Source organism: Achroia grisella, unplaced genomic scaffold (assembly GCF_030625045.1).
Source record: "Achroia grisella isolate CSIRO2021 unplaced genomic scaffold, CSIRO_AGI_Agris_v1 utg2671, whole genome shotgun sequence".
Taxonomy (NCBI): domain Eukaryota; kingdom Metazoa; phylum Arthropoda; class Insecta; order Lepidoptera; family Pyralidae; genus Achroia; species Achroia grisella.
The window spans coordinates 88,433-104,331 of NW_026712758.1; the positions used below are offsets into that span (position 1 = coordinate 88,433).

The 15,899-nt window shown below is 35.0% G+C and overlaps 2 protein-coding genes across 12 annotated transcripts in view; one reads left to right on the plus strand and one right to left on the minus strand.

The window, feature by feature from the left end:
• Positions 1-2,415: 2,415 nt before the first annotated feature.
• On the plus strand, positions 2,416-4,691 carry LOC131842928 (uncharacterized). The gene has a single exon (XM_059191502.1). It carries the CDS (start codon positions 2,588-2,590, stop codon positions 4,631-4,633), a length of 2,046 nt encoding a protein of 681 aa, XP_059047485.1. The 5' UTR covers positions 2,416-2,587; the 3' UTR covers positions 4,634-4,691.
• A 1,204-nt stretch (positions 4,692-5,895) lies between these two features.
• Positions 5,896-15,899, minus strand: part of LOC131842972 (ras GTPase-activating protein raskol) — a 153,005-nt gene continuing 143,001 nt past the window's right edge. For all 11 annotated transcript variants that reach the window (XM_059191558.1, XM_059191553.1, XM_059191554.1 and 8 more), the window contains 11 exons: positions 15,534-15,679; positions 14,019-14,264; positions 13,393-13,592; positions 12,775-12,980; positions 11,988-12,100; positions 10,619-10,785; positions 9,775-10,014; positions 9,314-9,411; positions 7,169-9,170; positions 6,672-6,784; positions 5,896-6,332 (listed from right to left, as the gene is read on the minus strand). In XM_059191558.1, the coding sequence (XP_059047541.1) occupies positions 6,083-6,332; positions 6,672-6,784; positions 7,169-9,170; positions 9,314-9,411; positions 9,775-10,014; positions 10,619-10,785; positions 11,988-12,100; positions 12,775-12,980; positions 13,393-13,592; positions 14,019-14,264; positions 15,534-15,679 (3,781 nt within the window). In that variant the 3' untranslated portion in view covers positions 5,896-6,082. The remainder of the gene's footprint in view (positions 6,333-6,671; positions 6,785-7,168; positions 9,171-9,313; positions 9,412-9,774; positions 10,015-10,618; positions 10,786-11,987; positions 12,101-12,774; positions 12,981-13,392; positions 13,593-14,018; positions 14,265-15,533; positions 15,680-15,899) is intronic.

The window sequence follows — 15,899 nt, forward strand, 5'->3', positions numbered from 1 at the left end:
AATATATAAATGTATATGCAAAGAGTTTGCAATAATTAGAGTTCTTGGTTGAAATTATGAATAAGTTATAAAATATATAAAGGTACTTAATACTTTTTTATAAAAGTGCTATAAAAAAGTGAGTTTCAACCTGAATTTTATAAAACACTGTTTTGAGCAGTCTAAGGTAACAATACTATACAACAATTTATGAAACAAATTATATGAAACTAGCTACTCGCCCCGGCTTCGCATGGGTGTACATGTATTATATATATAAATCTTCCTCTTGAATCGCTCTATCCACCAAAAAAACCGTTGCGTAGTTTTAAAGATTTAAGGACGGACAGACAGCTACTATGTTTTATACTGTGTAATGATAAAAGTTGACAAATGTTTGATTTAGGCACCGATTTACACATAAAACATATTATAAGTTTCTCTACCCAGTATTTATTTTGTTAACAGATTAGTCTATGTTACGAAATTTTTTACACGTCCTGTCTAATTACGGAAGACAATACAAAGCGATTTACACCATGCCAAAGGAAACAATGTGTAATTGCATTCAATACATTGTAATATTATAATTGTAATGATTCTATTGCATCCGGTACATGGGGTCATTTAGTTGTTTATTGCATTTCCATGCTACTTCTTATTTTCAGTTTTATCAAATTTGGTTAGGTAATTATTAGAATAAATAATTAGTAAAGAAACTATAAAACGAAAGCTATTCTTAGCCTACAATATAACAATAGACTACATACTATTTTATTATCAACGTAATGAAATAGTAAAAGAATGTAGTCAAATTTGTATTTGGTGACCTTAGGCAACCAAAAAACTATAAGAAGTTATACAGCATCTACATCTCTAAGAATGGATTCACGTGTGTGCAACTAATTTATCTTGTAATGTAGTCAATGTATTATGGATTTGAACTAACAAATTTCCGTGTTGAATATCAAAATCCGTACGATACAGTTACGTCAAACCAAACTTCATTCACTAGGTGTTTGTGCGTTCTCTGGTGCCGAGTCGATCGATTTTATATTTTGTGGTCTCCACGGTAAAGTTAGACTTGATTGATGACATCGGGAAATGTATAGCATAAATATTGAGATGTATTCATCAGGGTGCTATGAATGAGGGAATATTCAGGTGATGGATGAAGGGGGCGTTCACCCCGGGTCTACGACCGGCCGAGTTTCAGACAGCTGATCGCGACCTGCGTCCCTCGGCCCCTGCTGTCCGGTGTATGACTAACAAAATAGCTTCGCTCTATGTAGTTCACCGTTATTTGTTAATATAAGTGATGTAGGTGTGGATTTTTGGAATGACCTTTGTTATATTTGGGGTTGAGTATCATGTGTAGTGTACGGTTTGACGGGAAAAGATTTTCTTGCTTTACAAGAATTGTCTATTCAGGTTATGACAGCTTATGCGTACATACATATATTAAATTTGGACAGTAATCTGTATTATTACTTTTATATAGGTAGGTAGGTACAGTCTTAGGCGAAGAGAGAGCAAAGTTTCTTGTTAGTTGTAGTTTTTAAGTAACGAGAATGCAATTCTGCTGACAACATACGTACTGGCAAGCGGCAAACGTAGCTTACAAGTATATACACATGAGCAGCGTCATAGATATCTCATGTGTTTTGCCATTCCGGATGAAGAAGACGTCATGCCTCCATATCCTGTAATTTCACTGCCATATCCACCCTTCAACCGAACAGTTTACAAGGACAGCTGCCCGAAGGTTGACATCGAGGATTATCCCTTACGCTAGAATTCGCCCTGGCTTATGTAGGCACCTAACTACACTCTAAAATGTCAGAAATAATGAAAATGACTATTACAAATAACATAACACAATATGAAAATACAATACTATATATAATTGAAATTTAAATAGTGGCTTTCAAGATATCCTGATGTAGCTAACCTGAATCAATGTTCTGCTATTCGTTGATAGATGGCAGCACAGTATATTCACGTTGGCTGGAGTTTTAGCTTTCGCGGTTATTCGCAGTTTATTTTCTTGTCAACATATTTATTCTTATTTTAGATTTTATATTTTTAGAATTCCATAGTAAAATAAAAAAAAAAGTAATACGATTATACAAATAACAGTAATAACTAATTAAAGCTTGAATACGGCTGTTTTGAAATTGTATCATGAGACATGACTTGTTTTTTTCACCTAATATTGACTATTGCATGTATATGCAACATTACTATGTTGAAGAACTAGAATACTAGAATGAATTCTTCTACAAATTCAGAGAATAACCGAGTGTCTTGTGTTAATAAAAAGTCAACGAATCAAAGACAAGTTTTCAAATCATAGCTAACCTAATGTTAAATATTATTATAAAATATAATAACAGCCAACATGCCTATGAAAAAATAAAATACTGTCATTTTTATTGTGCAATATGCACTCGGAGCAAAGAATTGTTATTTAAGATATTGCTGTACTTTTTCTAAATTGTAGTTTCAGTCCGATATTCACGTTAAATTAAGGCCCCGAATAAAGATTTTCCTTTAATTATTTCCTTATATTCATGCAAAATTATTTTTTTTAATTTATTATAAAATCATGGTGCAATTAAGGCAAGGCCCAGAAACTAGCCATGAACAGCACAAACACCGCCGCATGCAAATCATTTATGCCAGAAATATGCGCGAACGGCAAGTATTCATGGAGGAACTCAAAGAACACCGCAAGAAAAAACAAAAACATATTTTAAAAATGATAAGCGACTCTATTGGACCAAAGTGGTATCATGCCTTTAGCGTTCCACAAACAGTTGCGTTAGACTCGCTGCAATTATCTATATATCAAGATTTACTAGAAGGGCGGCCCGTACGAACTGCACGAGTTATGCGAGAGTTAGGGCTATATCCTCGTCCAAATATGACAGACCTAATGAACTGTGTCTATTTAGGGCGTGAGGATCCCAAAGAGATGCTGGCACAATTATTCTTGATGACCTATGGCCATACCATCGATGGGAAAAAGTCTTCATACTGTTTAAACGCCAGGCTGATGTTGTCCGGTATTTTATACCTAGGTCTGGACAAATTGTTAGCTTTGTTACGTGAAAGATTTCGGCCTGATATACCGAAAAAGAAACCGAAGCCAAAACCAAAACCTAAGAATGAACCACCGCTGAAATCCCCCTATTTACAGAAAATGGTTGCTGTACTTTATAAACCCCCAGTCTATGAGCGACCTAGGCCACCGCCGCTACCTAATTTAAACGATCTAAATGACCCGTATGAGGAAGAACCGATGATACCTAGATCTACTCCTGCACTTCCGCCACCTCCGCCACCTAAAAAACGGCTTGCGCGGTCATATTGTGATAAGATAGCTGGTGTTATGCCTATAGAGCCTTATTCTTCAGTAACTGCTTTATCTATGAAAACATTTAGGCATATTAGTAATCGCCGAATACGGGGTTCAAAATTATGTCTTAACCAGGTGAAGAAGACATATGGTATAAATATGGAAAACAGAAAAAAAAATAATCGACGTCGGAAACCTGTGGCACCGAGCACGGGGATGTGGAATTCTCAATATGTTATTAATGGTGTGTACAATATCCATGGTAAGACAGTATACGTAGTTAGTGCCGTGTCGATATTGCCACCGGTTGGTAATCTTATTCATGGAGGTTATACATACTTCAATGGAAATTATATAAATATACATTGTGGTTTCGCTGCACAGCCGCCACCACCGAAACCCGGCCCTTGTGACTGTATAAAGAAATGGCAGGATACGGTGTTCCAATATATAAGAATGACGAAGTGCTACTGCGGTCACCGTTATGACTACGGCAATGAAGGTACTTTCCTTCCGGAGGATCCGCCGTTCTTTCAGAAACCGACCCGAAATGCACCATTTGAGTTTAAATATCAAACAATTTTCAACATCGACGAAAAACGTATTCATATTGAGAAAGAACTCAAGAGAGTTTGGGATACAGATAGTGTGCTTCATGTTGATGACGGTACTGTTAAAGATAAAAAAGAGAAGAAGAAGAAAAGAACAAGAAAGTCGTCGACGACTTGCCTGGGACAGAACCCTAAGCCTGAAGACTATTTAAAATGTGCTCTGAGGTTAATGCGGCGGGTTAATATAGCTGCACGTTTGCCAGATGTTCATATAGTTCCAGAATTAAAAGAATGGATGCGTCGTCGTATTTATGGTCCATATTCTAGCACTGAAAAATCTACGATGTTACGGAAGAGTTCTATATATTGGCAAATATTCCAAACATTAGCTGCTAAAGGATTCGGTCATGTGGGACCAGTGAAAGATCCGACCTATGCGGGCCATACAACTTGGGTACACAAACAGGATTTAAACGAAAAATTCCAGAAATTTACACATGAATACAAACTACAACTGTTTAGATCTCAAGCAAAAGTTAACAACTTAATATGGCCTACAATGTACCAAGCTGCATTTCCTGATAAAAAGTTTAGAGAAATATACTTTTCTTATCTGGTCCGGCGCAAAGAAGACATGTATATAATGCATCCATACAGTTCCAAAGAATCAGTAGAACGAAAGTTAATAATAGCGAAAAGACGCTACTGTTGTCCTCCAGCCAGTATCGACTTACAGGAGTAATGATTGTGTATACATATAGCAAATAAACAATATTTTGAACTCTTTCGCTTTCTGAAATCTATATTTCATAATCCCTTATCTCATTTTCACATATGAAGGTAAATTTATGTTATTATTAATTTATTAAGAGTGGAACTTTAACCCTTGATAATACTTACCTATATACTTTGTGCATTATTAGTTTATTGCCTTTATGATGTGTTTACGGTGTTTACTAGTATGCGATAACTATGGTTAAGCATTTGGTATGGAGAAAAAATACATTAGGTTTCAAACATACTCTAATATATAATATGCATTTTTAAATAAAACTCAAAATTACGTAATTATATAATTTAATGTTATAAGGATAATATATACCTACCGGGGTATATTTACAATTTAAATATCCGCTGAATTAACTCAGCATGTATGCGTTGCATTCGAAATTTTATTTTCACGTCATCAATTTGATACTTTCAAAGTGATAGTGTAGTAAATAACTTCATTTTAATATCTCAATTTCTTACAATAATACTCCGCAGGTATTAAAAATATTCTTCACTTAACATATTTTCTTAAGAATATTATACAAATCTTATAGGTAATATAAAATCTATAACATTTTAAAATACAACACTAGAGCTACAGCTGTAGTGACATCAAGGTTAGACCACTACAACTCTAGGCTAAGGGATATTCAATCGTCTTTGGTATGATTGCTATAGAAAACAAAACAAACTTTTGTAGACAAGATGTTGACGCGATAGCACGTGAACATTTAACAAAATTAAGAATACTGATACAAGACGAACATTAATGTCATTTAAAGCATTACATTTAAAAACTAATGAAACAATTTAACAAAGTTAATAATAGATGGCAAAACAATTTGTGATTCATATTACTGATGAGAACTGTTATTAAAGTTACTAGATAGTACTTAGTAGAAAAATTATAATGAACATCCACTTCACAAGTGACACAGATTGATATTGCAATGTCGTAGATAAAATCCTATGTGCTTATATTGCTAGGTACATTGTGCTTCGAAACATCAAAATTAGTAAATTACATACATTGGTTAAACACAAAAACATTTAGAAATGTAAGTAGATTTCACCTACAGTATTGGATTATTAGACTGATAGTAGATGCTGTACATAGTTGTGCGCCGAATAGTATAATTGTAATAGAATTGCACTCTTTTAATATCTACTTGAAAATTACTTGAAATGCACAACAAAAAAAAACTGTCACAGCATAACATAATGCTATGCTAAGTGTTCCCATTATAAGTATTCATGATAAATAATGCAGCTCAAATTCTAACCTTAGCACTGTGAAATATGGTATATACACCATTACTTCTAGCTTCATTAAAGACTGCGAAAGAAAACTATGTCAACAGTTTCAGAGGTCAGTTTTAAGTCTCTCAGTTTGTTAAAATATATCAATATCTAGACACTGTTAAATCTGTAGTTCTTGGTGTGAATGCGGTGAAGGATGTGTGCTGTTGTGTGAGGGGTGTGAAGGGTGTGCGGGCGCGGGGTGAGGGGCACGCTGTTGCAAGTGAACTAATGCTGATAACAGCCTGGTGTTGGCTTCATCCAGCGCTGCGATACGATGCTCCTGTGCTTCTATCACGCGCTGTTTGTGAGAAAGAGCGGCTGCCATTTTGCGTTGTTCCCGCCTTAGTTCTTCTTCCACACAGATTAACCTAAAGTTTATAAATAATGTTAAAATTATTGTAAATAATTATCAAATTCATTATAGTGGTAATTGTCAAAGTTAAAACAAATAATAAATAATAATAAATAATAATAATAATAATAATAATAATAATAATCTATCACACAGCGTGGTATAATTCTGTATGGGTCCTAGACAACTGATACAAATAATATTTTATTTTTTTTTTCGTAAATACATACATATTATACATTAGACGATACAAACAAGTTAAAACAAATAATAAATAATTAGATTAAGTAACTATGTATACATATGTTGATAATTTAGATACGTATTCATCGTTACTGATAACATCGGAACCAACCTGGATATAATAGCCTTCATTTTGGCGTCACTGGGGTCTTGACCAGGTTCAGTCGGCAGCCTCCCACGTAGGAATTCTACGGAGTGCTTTAACCTCTCAATTTCGCGTTCATACTATGAAGTAAAGAAAAGTAATGTAAATTAGGTATATATTATTTATTACCCCTCAGGTGACCGTAAACATAACTTTACTAAAAAAAATTGTTTCACAATTGTAGTAACCCTAAGATTATTTTGACATAATTTGAATACTTTCCCGCTGTGGGCTTATCTAGTACTTTATGCATTTAATCGTGTCTCTAGAACAAAGTAGCCATTATTACACACGGAGATTCAGTTTAAAAGATGGAATACTGCAGTGCCCAGTAAATATGTGTACAACATTTTAGTTCACAGAATTTTCCAAAAAATAAGTACAGTACTGTTGTTTAAACTACTTATAAGAAGGAAAGTAGAAATGTCAAAAAACAAACAATCTAAAATGAACATTCCACATACCTGTTCAATAGTTCTTTGATGCTTAGAAGCACGTCTTCTTCCTGTTGTACTGTATAGAGTGTCTTCCATATCATCAGAACTGTCGGTGAGATCCCTAGCAGAATCTAAACTGAGCCTCCGTTGCATTTTGTCTCGGCCCGTCGCTTCGCGTTCACTGCGCGCCGGTGCTCGTTCGCTGGTCTCACTTGATTGCGACTCTCGGCTGAACACTCCTTGAGGTGAATCTCTTCTGTCTCGTGCCCCGTAATAATCCTGGTGCCTTTCCAAATCCTCATTTAATCGACTACTTGACATCTTTGCTCCAGAGTATGTTCTGTCTAATGGATAATTAGTCTCAGGTATCACGTTTTCTGTAATAGTATACTTTTCAGGGGAATTCTTAGAATTTTCCATGTTATATAAAGCCTTTTGACTTCTTGATATTTGTAGTCTATACATTTCTTTGTTAACCTCTTCCACATTGGAATCTGACCGGCTCATTGGATAACCAGAATCAGTGGAGATGTGATGAGGTTTGCTTTCGTACAATGATTCCCCTCGTTGGCCAAAGTGTTTATAATTTAGTTGATTCTGATTTGTCGAATAAGAGAGCATAGGATTTGTTCTGGGCATGCGCGTCTTGCTAGTCTTTCGTAAGCTTGGTGAATTACTGGAAGATTCTTCATCTCGCGTCCTTGGTGAATGACTATGGTTGTTCATCTGATACATATCTTCATAATTACAATTATCTCTAGTGAGTTTTCGGTGGGTATTGTTGCGGTTCTGTTGGTCTTCATTGAAGTTGGTAGAACCTTCTTCGGAATTTGTTTCTACATTGTCTGTACTCAAACCCTCCTCATCTATTGATGAACTGGATGAGCCGCATGGACAACGTTTTGAATTTCTGTTTTCATTGTGTCTCTTTTTATCTTGAGACTGACGATTGTCTTCCATATTATAAACTGGATTAGTGAATACCAAAGGTGCTATTTTTGAACTTACGTTTGTATTTGCTTGTGTATTGTCAGCTGTAGTAAAGTTTTGAATACCATATTTCTGAATATCATATTCAATCTTCTGTTGTACTGGACTCTTTGGATAAAATTTATCGTTTTTATTATCATAATACTGTTTGTCTCTCTGTTTTTGGTAATTTAGCTGCGAGTAGCGACTCATGGGTTGGCCGCCGTTCTCATATGGCTGATGGTGATGTGTAGTATTTTCAATGGGACTAGAACTTTGGCTATATGTAGCGATGCTTTGATACCCGGAGCTCGCTACATTAGACAAACCGCTTATAGAAACGTTTGAACCATTATTGGTATAGTTTGTTTTGTTTCCGTTGATAATGTTATTGTTATTAGATTTTGACTGCGCTAAGTTTTTCTTGTTCATCGCGAGTTTATCGTCAACTATGTCTGAATCATCAGCATATTTTAAGAGATCGGATAACTCTTCTAACGTTGCGGTGTCTTTAATAATATTTTGCATATCTTTGACTGAATAGTTGTGGTTAATACTGTCACTGCTGGGAGATCGTTCGGTGTTATTATAATTAGAGTTGTGGTACTGCGCTTGATTATAGTTATTAGGCTTGTATCTCTCCTGAAATCTCCTCTCCAGACTCTCATTTACACCGTTATTAATTCCTTTTGGATATTGATCGGAGCCAAAACCAATTTGCAATACCTTTGGATTGACGCAGTGCTCCTGACTGTTGTATTGTGAACTGTACCGATCAGGATTTGAATTTTGATTGACTGGGCTTGAGCCATATCCATTTCTCGGTAGCGTAGCTGAGCGTAAATTGAAACTGGGTGATTTGGCAACGGTTACAAAAGAACTTTTAAATTTAGATTCCTCGGCGTTAGACTTAGATGGACTGATGTTGAACTGGACACCATTTTTGTTCATAATAGGCGAACTATGAGCAAAGTTGCTATTCATTTGGCCGTTGGTTGTAATTTCTGGATTATTAGTGTTAATAAGTTTTGTTGGTGTACTACATGTTGGATCATTGAATCTAAAATAAAGAACATTTAAATTAATATAGATTTTAAAAAAAACTTACACATACGTATTTTTTATATCACGAATACGTATGAATATAATTATATATGTAAGTTCAAGCCTTGTTTACATAACATGACATGATTTTGCTCTTACCTAAAGATGTTGTCAGTTGTTTGTGAAATAGGTCCATTGTCGTTGCTCACTAATCTCTTAGTCAGTTCGTCTAATATATCATATAATGGCTCCAACTCCTAAAAAATACAGTCGTTTATACTTTTGAAATAGTATATTTTTTCAATCACATCATTAAAAATAAATGAGACGTACATCCAAATATATAAAGAAATTAATAGTTAATATTAATAACTACTCGATGGATTTATATTATTTTCTTTAATTCCGCTACAATTAACATGTGTGAGACTATGATATTCGGTGTGGAAACCAAACCCGCGCTACGACCTTCTTCAGTGGCGATCAAATTTCGACCGTTATTGAGTCTAAAATATTTAGAAAGAATTCTAAAATTAATGATCTAAAATCGTTCATATTCAGCTTCATATGATTTTAGCATATGTTATAATTTTTTGCGTACAATTTAATTATTTTTTTACCTGTATCTTATTCGCTGGTAACTTCGGCAGACTATCTACTAGGAGTCCATGTAATGTAGCCAGTTGTTTCCCCAGATCCACATGGGGAGCCCACTCGGGGTCTGCCTCCACCGATATAATTTCACCCCTAGAGCCCTCAGAGCCGGCTGCGGAACCCTGAGATGCTGCAGAGTTGCGGTTGCTACCGTCCTGATGATGTTGCTGTTGTTGTTGTAAATGCTGCTGATCTTGTGGACGTGTCTGCAAATTATTTTTAATTGTAGTTGGACATTGTTCTGAGAATAAGTGTAACAAAGAAATTATTTTTATTTACCAACAACTCTTTCTTATTTATTAATAGTTAGAAAGGTACTCAAATATTGTTTACTAAATACGCCTTTAAACAGAAATGGTGTTTATTCCTATGGCATGTATGATGTTTCTAATACGGCACGATACGACGGCCTCGATTGTCACTGATTCGATTCTCGCACGGTGCAAACACATGTATTTACGCGTTTCTATTGGTAAATTCTTGTTTGTATTGGTCTGAGTGCTTTCTACGTATATTATGTATGTATTAACAGAAAAAAAGTATTTAAGTGTCAGTTGTATCTAGTACATAACCGCAACACAAGCTCTGCTTAGTTTGGGACCAGATAGCGCTGTGTATATTATGCAGAATTGTTAGAACAAGCATTTTCATATATAAAATAATTATACAACTTGGAATGTCAAACAAACTCAGTTAAGGACGTGATAACTATTGAGTCTAAAAACAAATTTTATCTAGACAAATTAAATTGTTACTAAAGACCGAGCGTAACGAAAACATACACGTATTATATAATAAATATATATATACCGATATAGCTCTGAGAAAGGCTTTCATGTTCGGCGCCTCCTGTTCGAGGAAGTCGTTGAGGAATTCCATAAATGCCTCTTTGCCTTGGAAGCGCGTGAAATTAGCCAGGGTCTGCAATGTCTTTGCGACCAGAGTTAAATTACGTGCGGCACGCTCGTTCGGGTATTCTGTAAATACAATACAGGGTTATATATATTGTTGTATTACTACAGCTATATTTAAAACTCAAAAACTATTATACTAGATCTCAAGAGACATAGGCTATTATAAAACTATAAGACAAAGTTGTAAGTAATATGATAATAAGAGTAACTGATTATGATTTATTTATTTTATATATTATATATTTTTAAGACGAATTCTTAGACAATTCTGTATTGGTGATGGTTGGCAATTTAAGTCACAAATTATTGGACCCGCTTCAAAATCCCATCGATGCATTTATTGTTATCGAGATTTTTACCTTTTTCATATAAAGCATTTATTATATATTTTTTTACAGTCCACGTTATTTTATAATCTATAGATGATATTTTCAAAATAGGTAAAATATATATATTGACGATCCTCAGAAAAATTAAGTTAGTGTTGCCCAAAAGTAACTTAACCCTATTTCAAAAAAATGTATTTTACATGGCACACAAAATATATAACACTTTACCCGCAGATCTAATAGAATTCGCATAATTTTTAAGTCACGATTATTTCAATTATAAATATTATAAATAATAATAAAGTAATAATAATTGTAATAATGGTATTAATCTTTAAATTTAAATATGTAATATTAATCTAATTGTTATAATGTAAATATTAATATATGTAATTATTAGGTTTATTAATAAAATTTCATGCCTACTGAAAAAAGGCATATTCCTGTCACGCACGGCACGAATAAAAATATTTGTATTCATGAGTATGATTGTTTGTATCGGTCTGGGTGGTTTCTATGTATAATATTTATGTATTGACAAAAAAAATATCTATGTATATGTATCAGTTATATAGTACCCATAACACAAGCTTTAGCTAGCTTAACTTGGGTCTAGATGACGCTGTGTGAATTGCCCTGAGATTATTATTATTATTATTAATATTTTAAGAGTTTATACATTACAAATAAAATAAAATTATAATATCAATTTAAATAAATATTTGCTCCTACATGATTTTTCCCGTGTTCCATACCCTCTTGGCTGCCTCTAGGGTTGGCCTATAGTGACTGAATATGCTAGTATTTATTTAAATTGATATTATTAACAATTTTTTTTCTTGCAAATGTAATATGCTTGTTTAGAAGATTGAATTATTTAAATTACTGTCTTGTAAAAAAATGTAATTGCACAATGATGCTATAGTATAATCTTACCGTGTGTGATTCCAAAGAGACTAGGAGATAAAATGGCTGGACAGAGAAAGCGCAGGAATATAGAGGCACTAATCAAGTTGTCCGAAATATCCTCTCGTCCCATTGACATTAACCTGAAAAACAGACACAACTACCTTTAGCGATCTCAGTGTCAATTTTTGAATAGTAAAAAATTGTTGGAAACGATATACTTATGTACTAATCATTATAATGTCAGAATATAAAATAAAAGTATATTTGTTTTAATGACTATTTATTAAATTATCTAATCTTTTATCAAGTATTTACCCAAATTTGTTGCATATAAGGGGTTAATTAGTGCAAAAATTAATATAAAAGGTTACATACCTTTTATATTAATTTTTGCACTTTTATTAGTTTTTTAGTATCCGTAACATACACTTAGGTTGAGAATAAAAAATCATAAGAACGTGTAAATTGTTACTGATTACAAAAATATAAAAATCATATTGTGCTGTATGATTCATGGGAATAGTGTGTGAGTGACGGCAGTGCCACGAGTGTTGCGGCTGTTTACCCGAAACACAAATCCTTAGGCTCAGATCATGAAATAATAAACACAGTGTAGAAAGTGTTAGAATAGTGTATGTATTCTTCATACACTATTCTAACACTTTAAAAACGATTAAAAAATATAAAAAATATATTTTGATGTACAATTGGTGAGTAAGTGGCAGTAACAAGCTCGGTTATTGTGCTGTATGAATCGTAGGAGTCGTGTGTGAGTGAGAGCAGTAACAAGGTCGGTGATGCAATGGGGCTTTACCTTTCCCGGAAGGTCGCGAAGCAGTCCCTGAGCGGCGGGGGGAATGCAGGAGCGGAGCGTGCGATGCAGCGCCAGGCGAGCGTGACGGCGTCGCGTAGTGCGGCCTGTTGTCTTCGCAGCGCGGCGCCACTGCCCGCACGCAATGGGTCCACCTCGCACTCCGCGCCCGGACCCGCCGCTGCTGCCACCGCCTCGCCCAATGTCTCCTGCGCAAGCACACATTATTCATAAGCTGTCTTTACACGAACGCTCTTTCATGAGGGAATCGGCTTTCACAGAGGAAATAATAAGATAGTAAATGTACTCAAAGAGAAAGATCGCGCGTATCGTCCTACCTAGTGCATTCGCGCGTCCTTCAATCGTGCGTGCTTTAGTACCTTTTTGTAATACTTAATTATCATTGCAAAATGGCAGACCATTGACTATGAGCAAAGACATAATTATAGAGTTATTGTAAATTTATACACATTTAACGTATGTAGATAGCTTAAAGTTCACTGTTGTGTGTTCACTTTTTCGCACGCAATCTCGCGCGAATGAGTGAACACACAATAGATGGTATTCAGAGAGCCCAGATGGTACATGCAATGGATTGTTCGTGTTGTACAATTGACATACCTGCAGGTACTGGTCGCCGACGAGCTTCAAGTAGGCCTCCATACTCTTGGTAGCGAGGGAGTTCCCGCGGAAAGTGAGCGAGTGGTCGCCGGTGCGGCGCACGTCGAGCGCGACCACGTCGGCCAGATACCGCGGCGCCAACCCAGCGCCAGCCATGCACAGGACTAACGCACAACCGATGTCTTCCTTCGCTTTTACACCTGCCCCAAACAAATACATATATCGGTTTTTAAAGTTGAAAATAAAGTTTAAATTTTTCAGTAGTATGGAAAAAGTATTGCGGTAAAGTTCATAAATATCTCTGTCATGGGTTACGGCATAGAGAAATAATTATATATATAGAGCGTCGAAGTATTTCAAGCAGTGCCCTTTTCGAAAACATGATCTAATATGAACAGTATCTACTGTTAAACCGTTTATTCACCATTAGTTCTAACTATTTTCCAGATTGGTTAGTTACGCCTTTGAATACACTGTGTACACATTTATAGATTTGTATACGTATTATTGTTCCATTATATATGTATTTATAAAGTAAATTTCTTATTCATTCCCAGCACACATTCAACAACATTCCGATGAACAGTATAACAAACGTAAACATTATAATCACACTCCTTACTTACCAATAACCGGTTCGAGATACTCGCAGAGCTTTCTGTAATTCCTCTTGAGGTAGTCGAGGAACCTCGCATAGTGGTCGAGCGGGAGAACGTCCACGCTCTGGTAGAGGCACTTGATGCGGAGCGCGGGCCGCAGCGGCGCCGGCGTTCGGCCGCCAGGAGATTGCGGTTTCTCGCCATCGCTCAGCGGGTACCACCGCTCGTTGAAGTATCGGGACGATACGTCGTCGACCGGGATACGCACAGTTCCTGTTAAATAGACATTAGCTATTAGTCTCCCAGTAGACCATCATTAACCTTATATTCAGTAAGACTATAGACAAATAATACAAATGACAAACATTATTAATCTATTCTCAATTTGACCACAGACTTTAACAATAGACAAAAGAGTTATATTTGCGCGTGTGTGTGTCAAATACATGGTAATATGTGTAATGTTTTTATTATTAATTTAATGTATTTTACGCATTATTTAATAAAAATATTAGCAATCTGCACTCGTTCTCTATACAAACTATAAGTATGCGAAATTTTATAATACTCTGTCCCGCAATTTTCGTAAAAAGGGGTAGAAAATGCTTGTTTCATGTGTATTACATCTAGATAAGTAACAAGCTGTTAGCACCTAATGCGTCTGCCCTTTTTGAGTTACAATATATCGTCATTGTAAATTTCGCAGTTAAATTACAGGATACGGAATGGCAATGTCTTTATAGCTTAAACAAGACATGTTAAGAAAAATAAAGCGCTGTATTATATATTAATTTAGAATACGGCTTATTTGTGTATAAATTTCATTTGAATATATTAAAATTACTTATTAGATATTATATAAAAATGTTTGGATATTGCATTTAGTTTGACGACAATATTAAAAGCAAAATGCGAAACGCAGTGATATGATGTCATTATTATAGAATATATAAAATCATTGTGATTTTATTTGCAATTAATTAAGAGGTGCCAAATAGCAAAACCAGTTGTGCTAACATTAGTAATGTCAATGACAAACGTGAATTTTGTAATGCCAAACTAATAGTTCGTTTATTCATCTAGCAGTGACTAATAAACTATATTTACTTAAACTGTATTTTACTTAATCAATATATATGTATAAATTAAGATCGTAGTTCCGGTTGATGACGGTTCCTTATATGTTAAAAATAGACAGAATACCTTGGCTAATTTTTGAACTATGAACTAAAATTTGAAAAGCTGACTTGAACTATAGTATTCTGGTATTCTACGAGAAATAGCAGTAAAATTTTGAAGGGACTTCCTATCAATAAAGAAATTATTTACTTGCTTTCTACTAGAGCTTCAATTTGTCTATAACAAATTAAGTCAAATAAAAAATCTGTTATTCATGTAGGATATTTTAGATGCTTATGTACGTCAAATGTTAGCAAAAAAGTTTTGTTTAGTTTGAAGAAGTGCGATAGAATAAAACTTGTACTCGTAAAATGTCGTGATTTTTAGGTTGGTATATGAGTTTTTAACTTGTTGAGTACTGACCAACTAGGGCGTGTTTATCCCGCTTGCGCGCGCGTCTCTCCGGCTCTCTGTACACGTTGACATTAATAGCACGAACCGTCGGCAGCGCGCTGAATTCATACACCTCACCCCAGAAGCATAAATCCGTTTTCAACTTCGATGATGATCTGCAACATGAAAGTTATAGATATATTAAGCAGTAGAATTATGTACTTAAATAAATGATGTGTTAAGGACCTTGCTTTGCAAGATGTGCTGTCATATAGCAGTGCTAAGGAGGCACGAGGATATAGTCTTCAGGAATGGCAATTCATAATGTTATCAAGGAAATCTTAACGTATTTTGTAATGATGCAAGGCGACGGATACCACTTTCCATCAGGTTTGT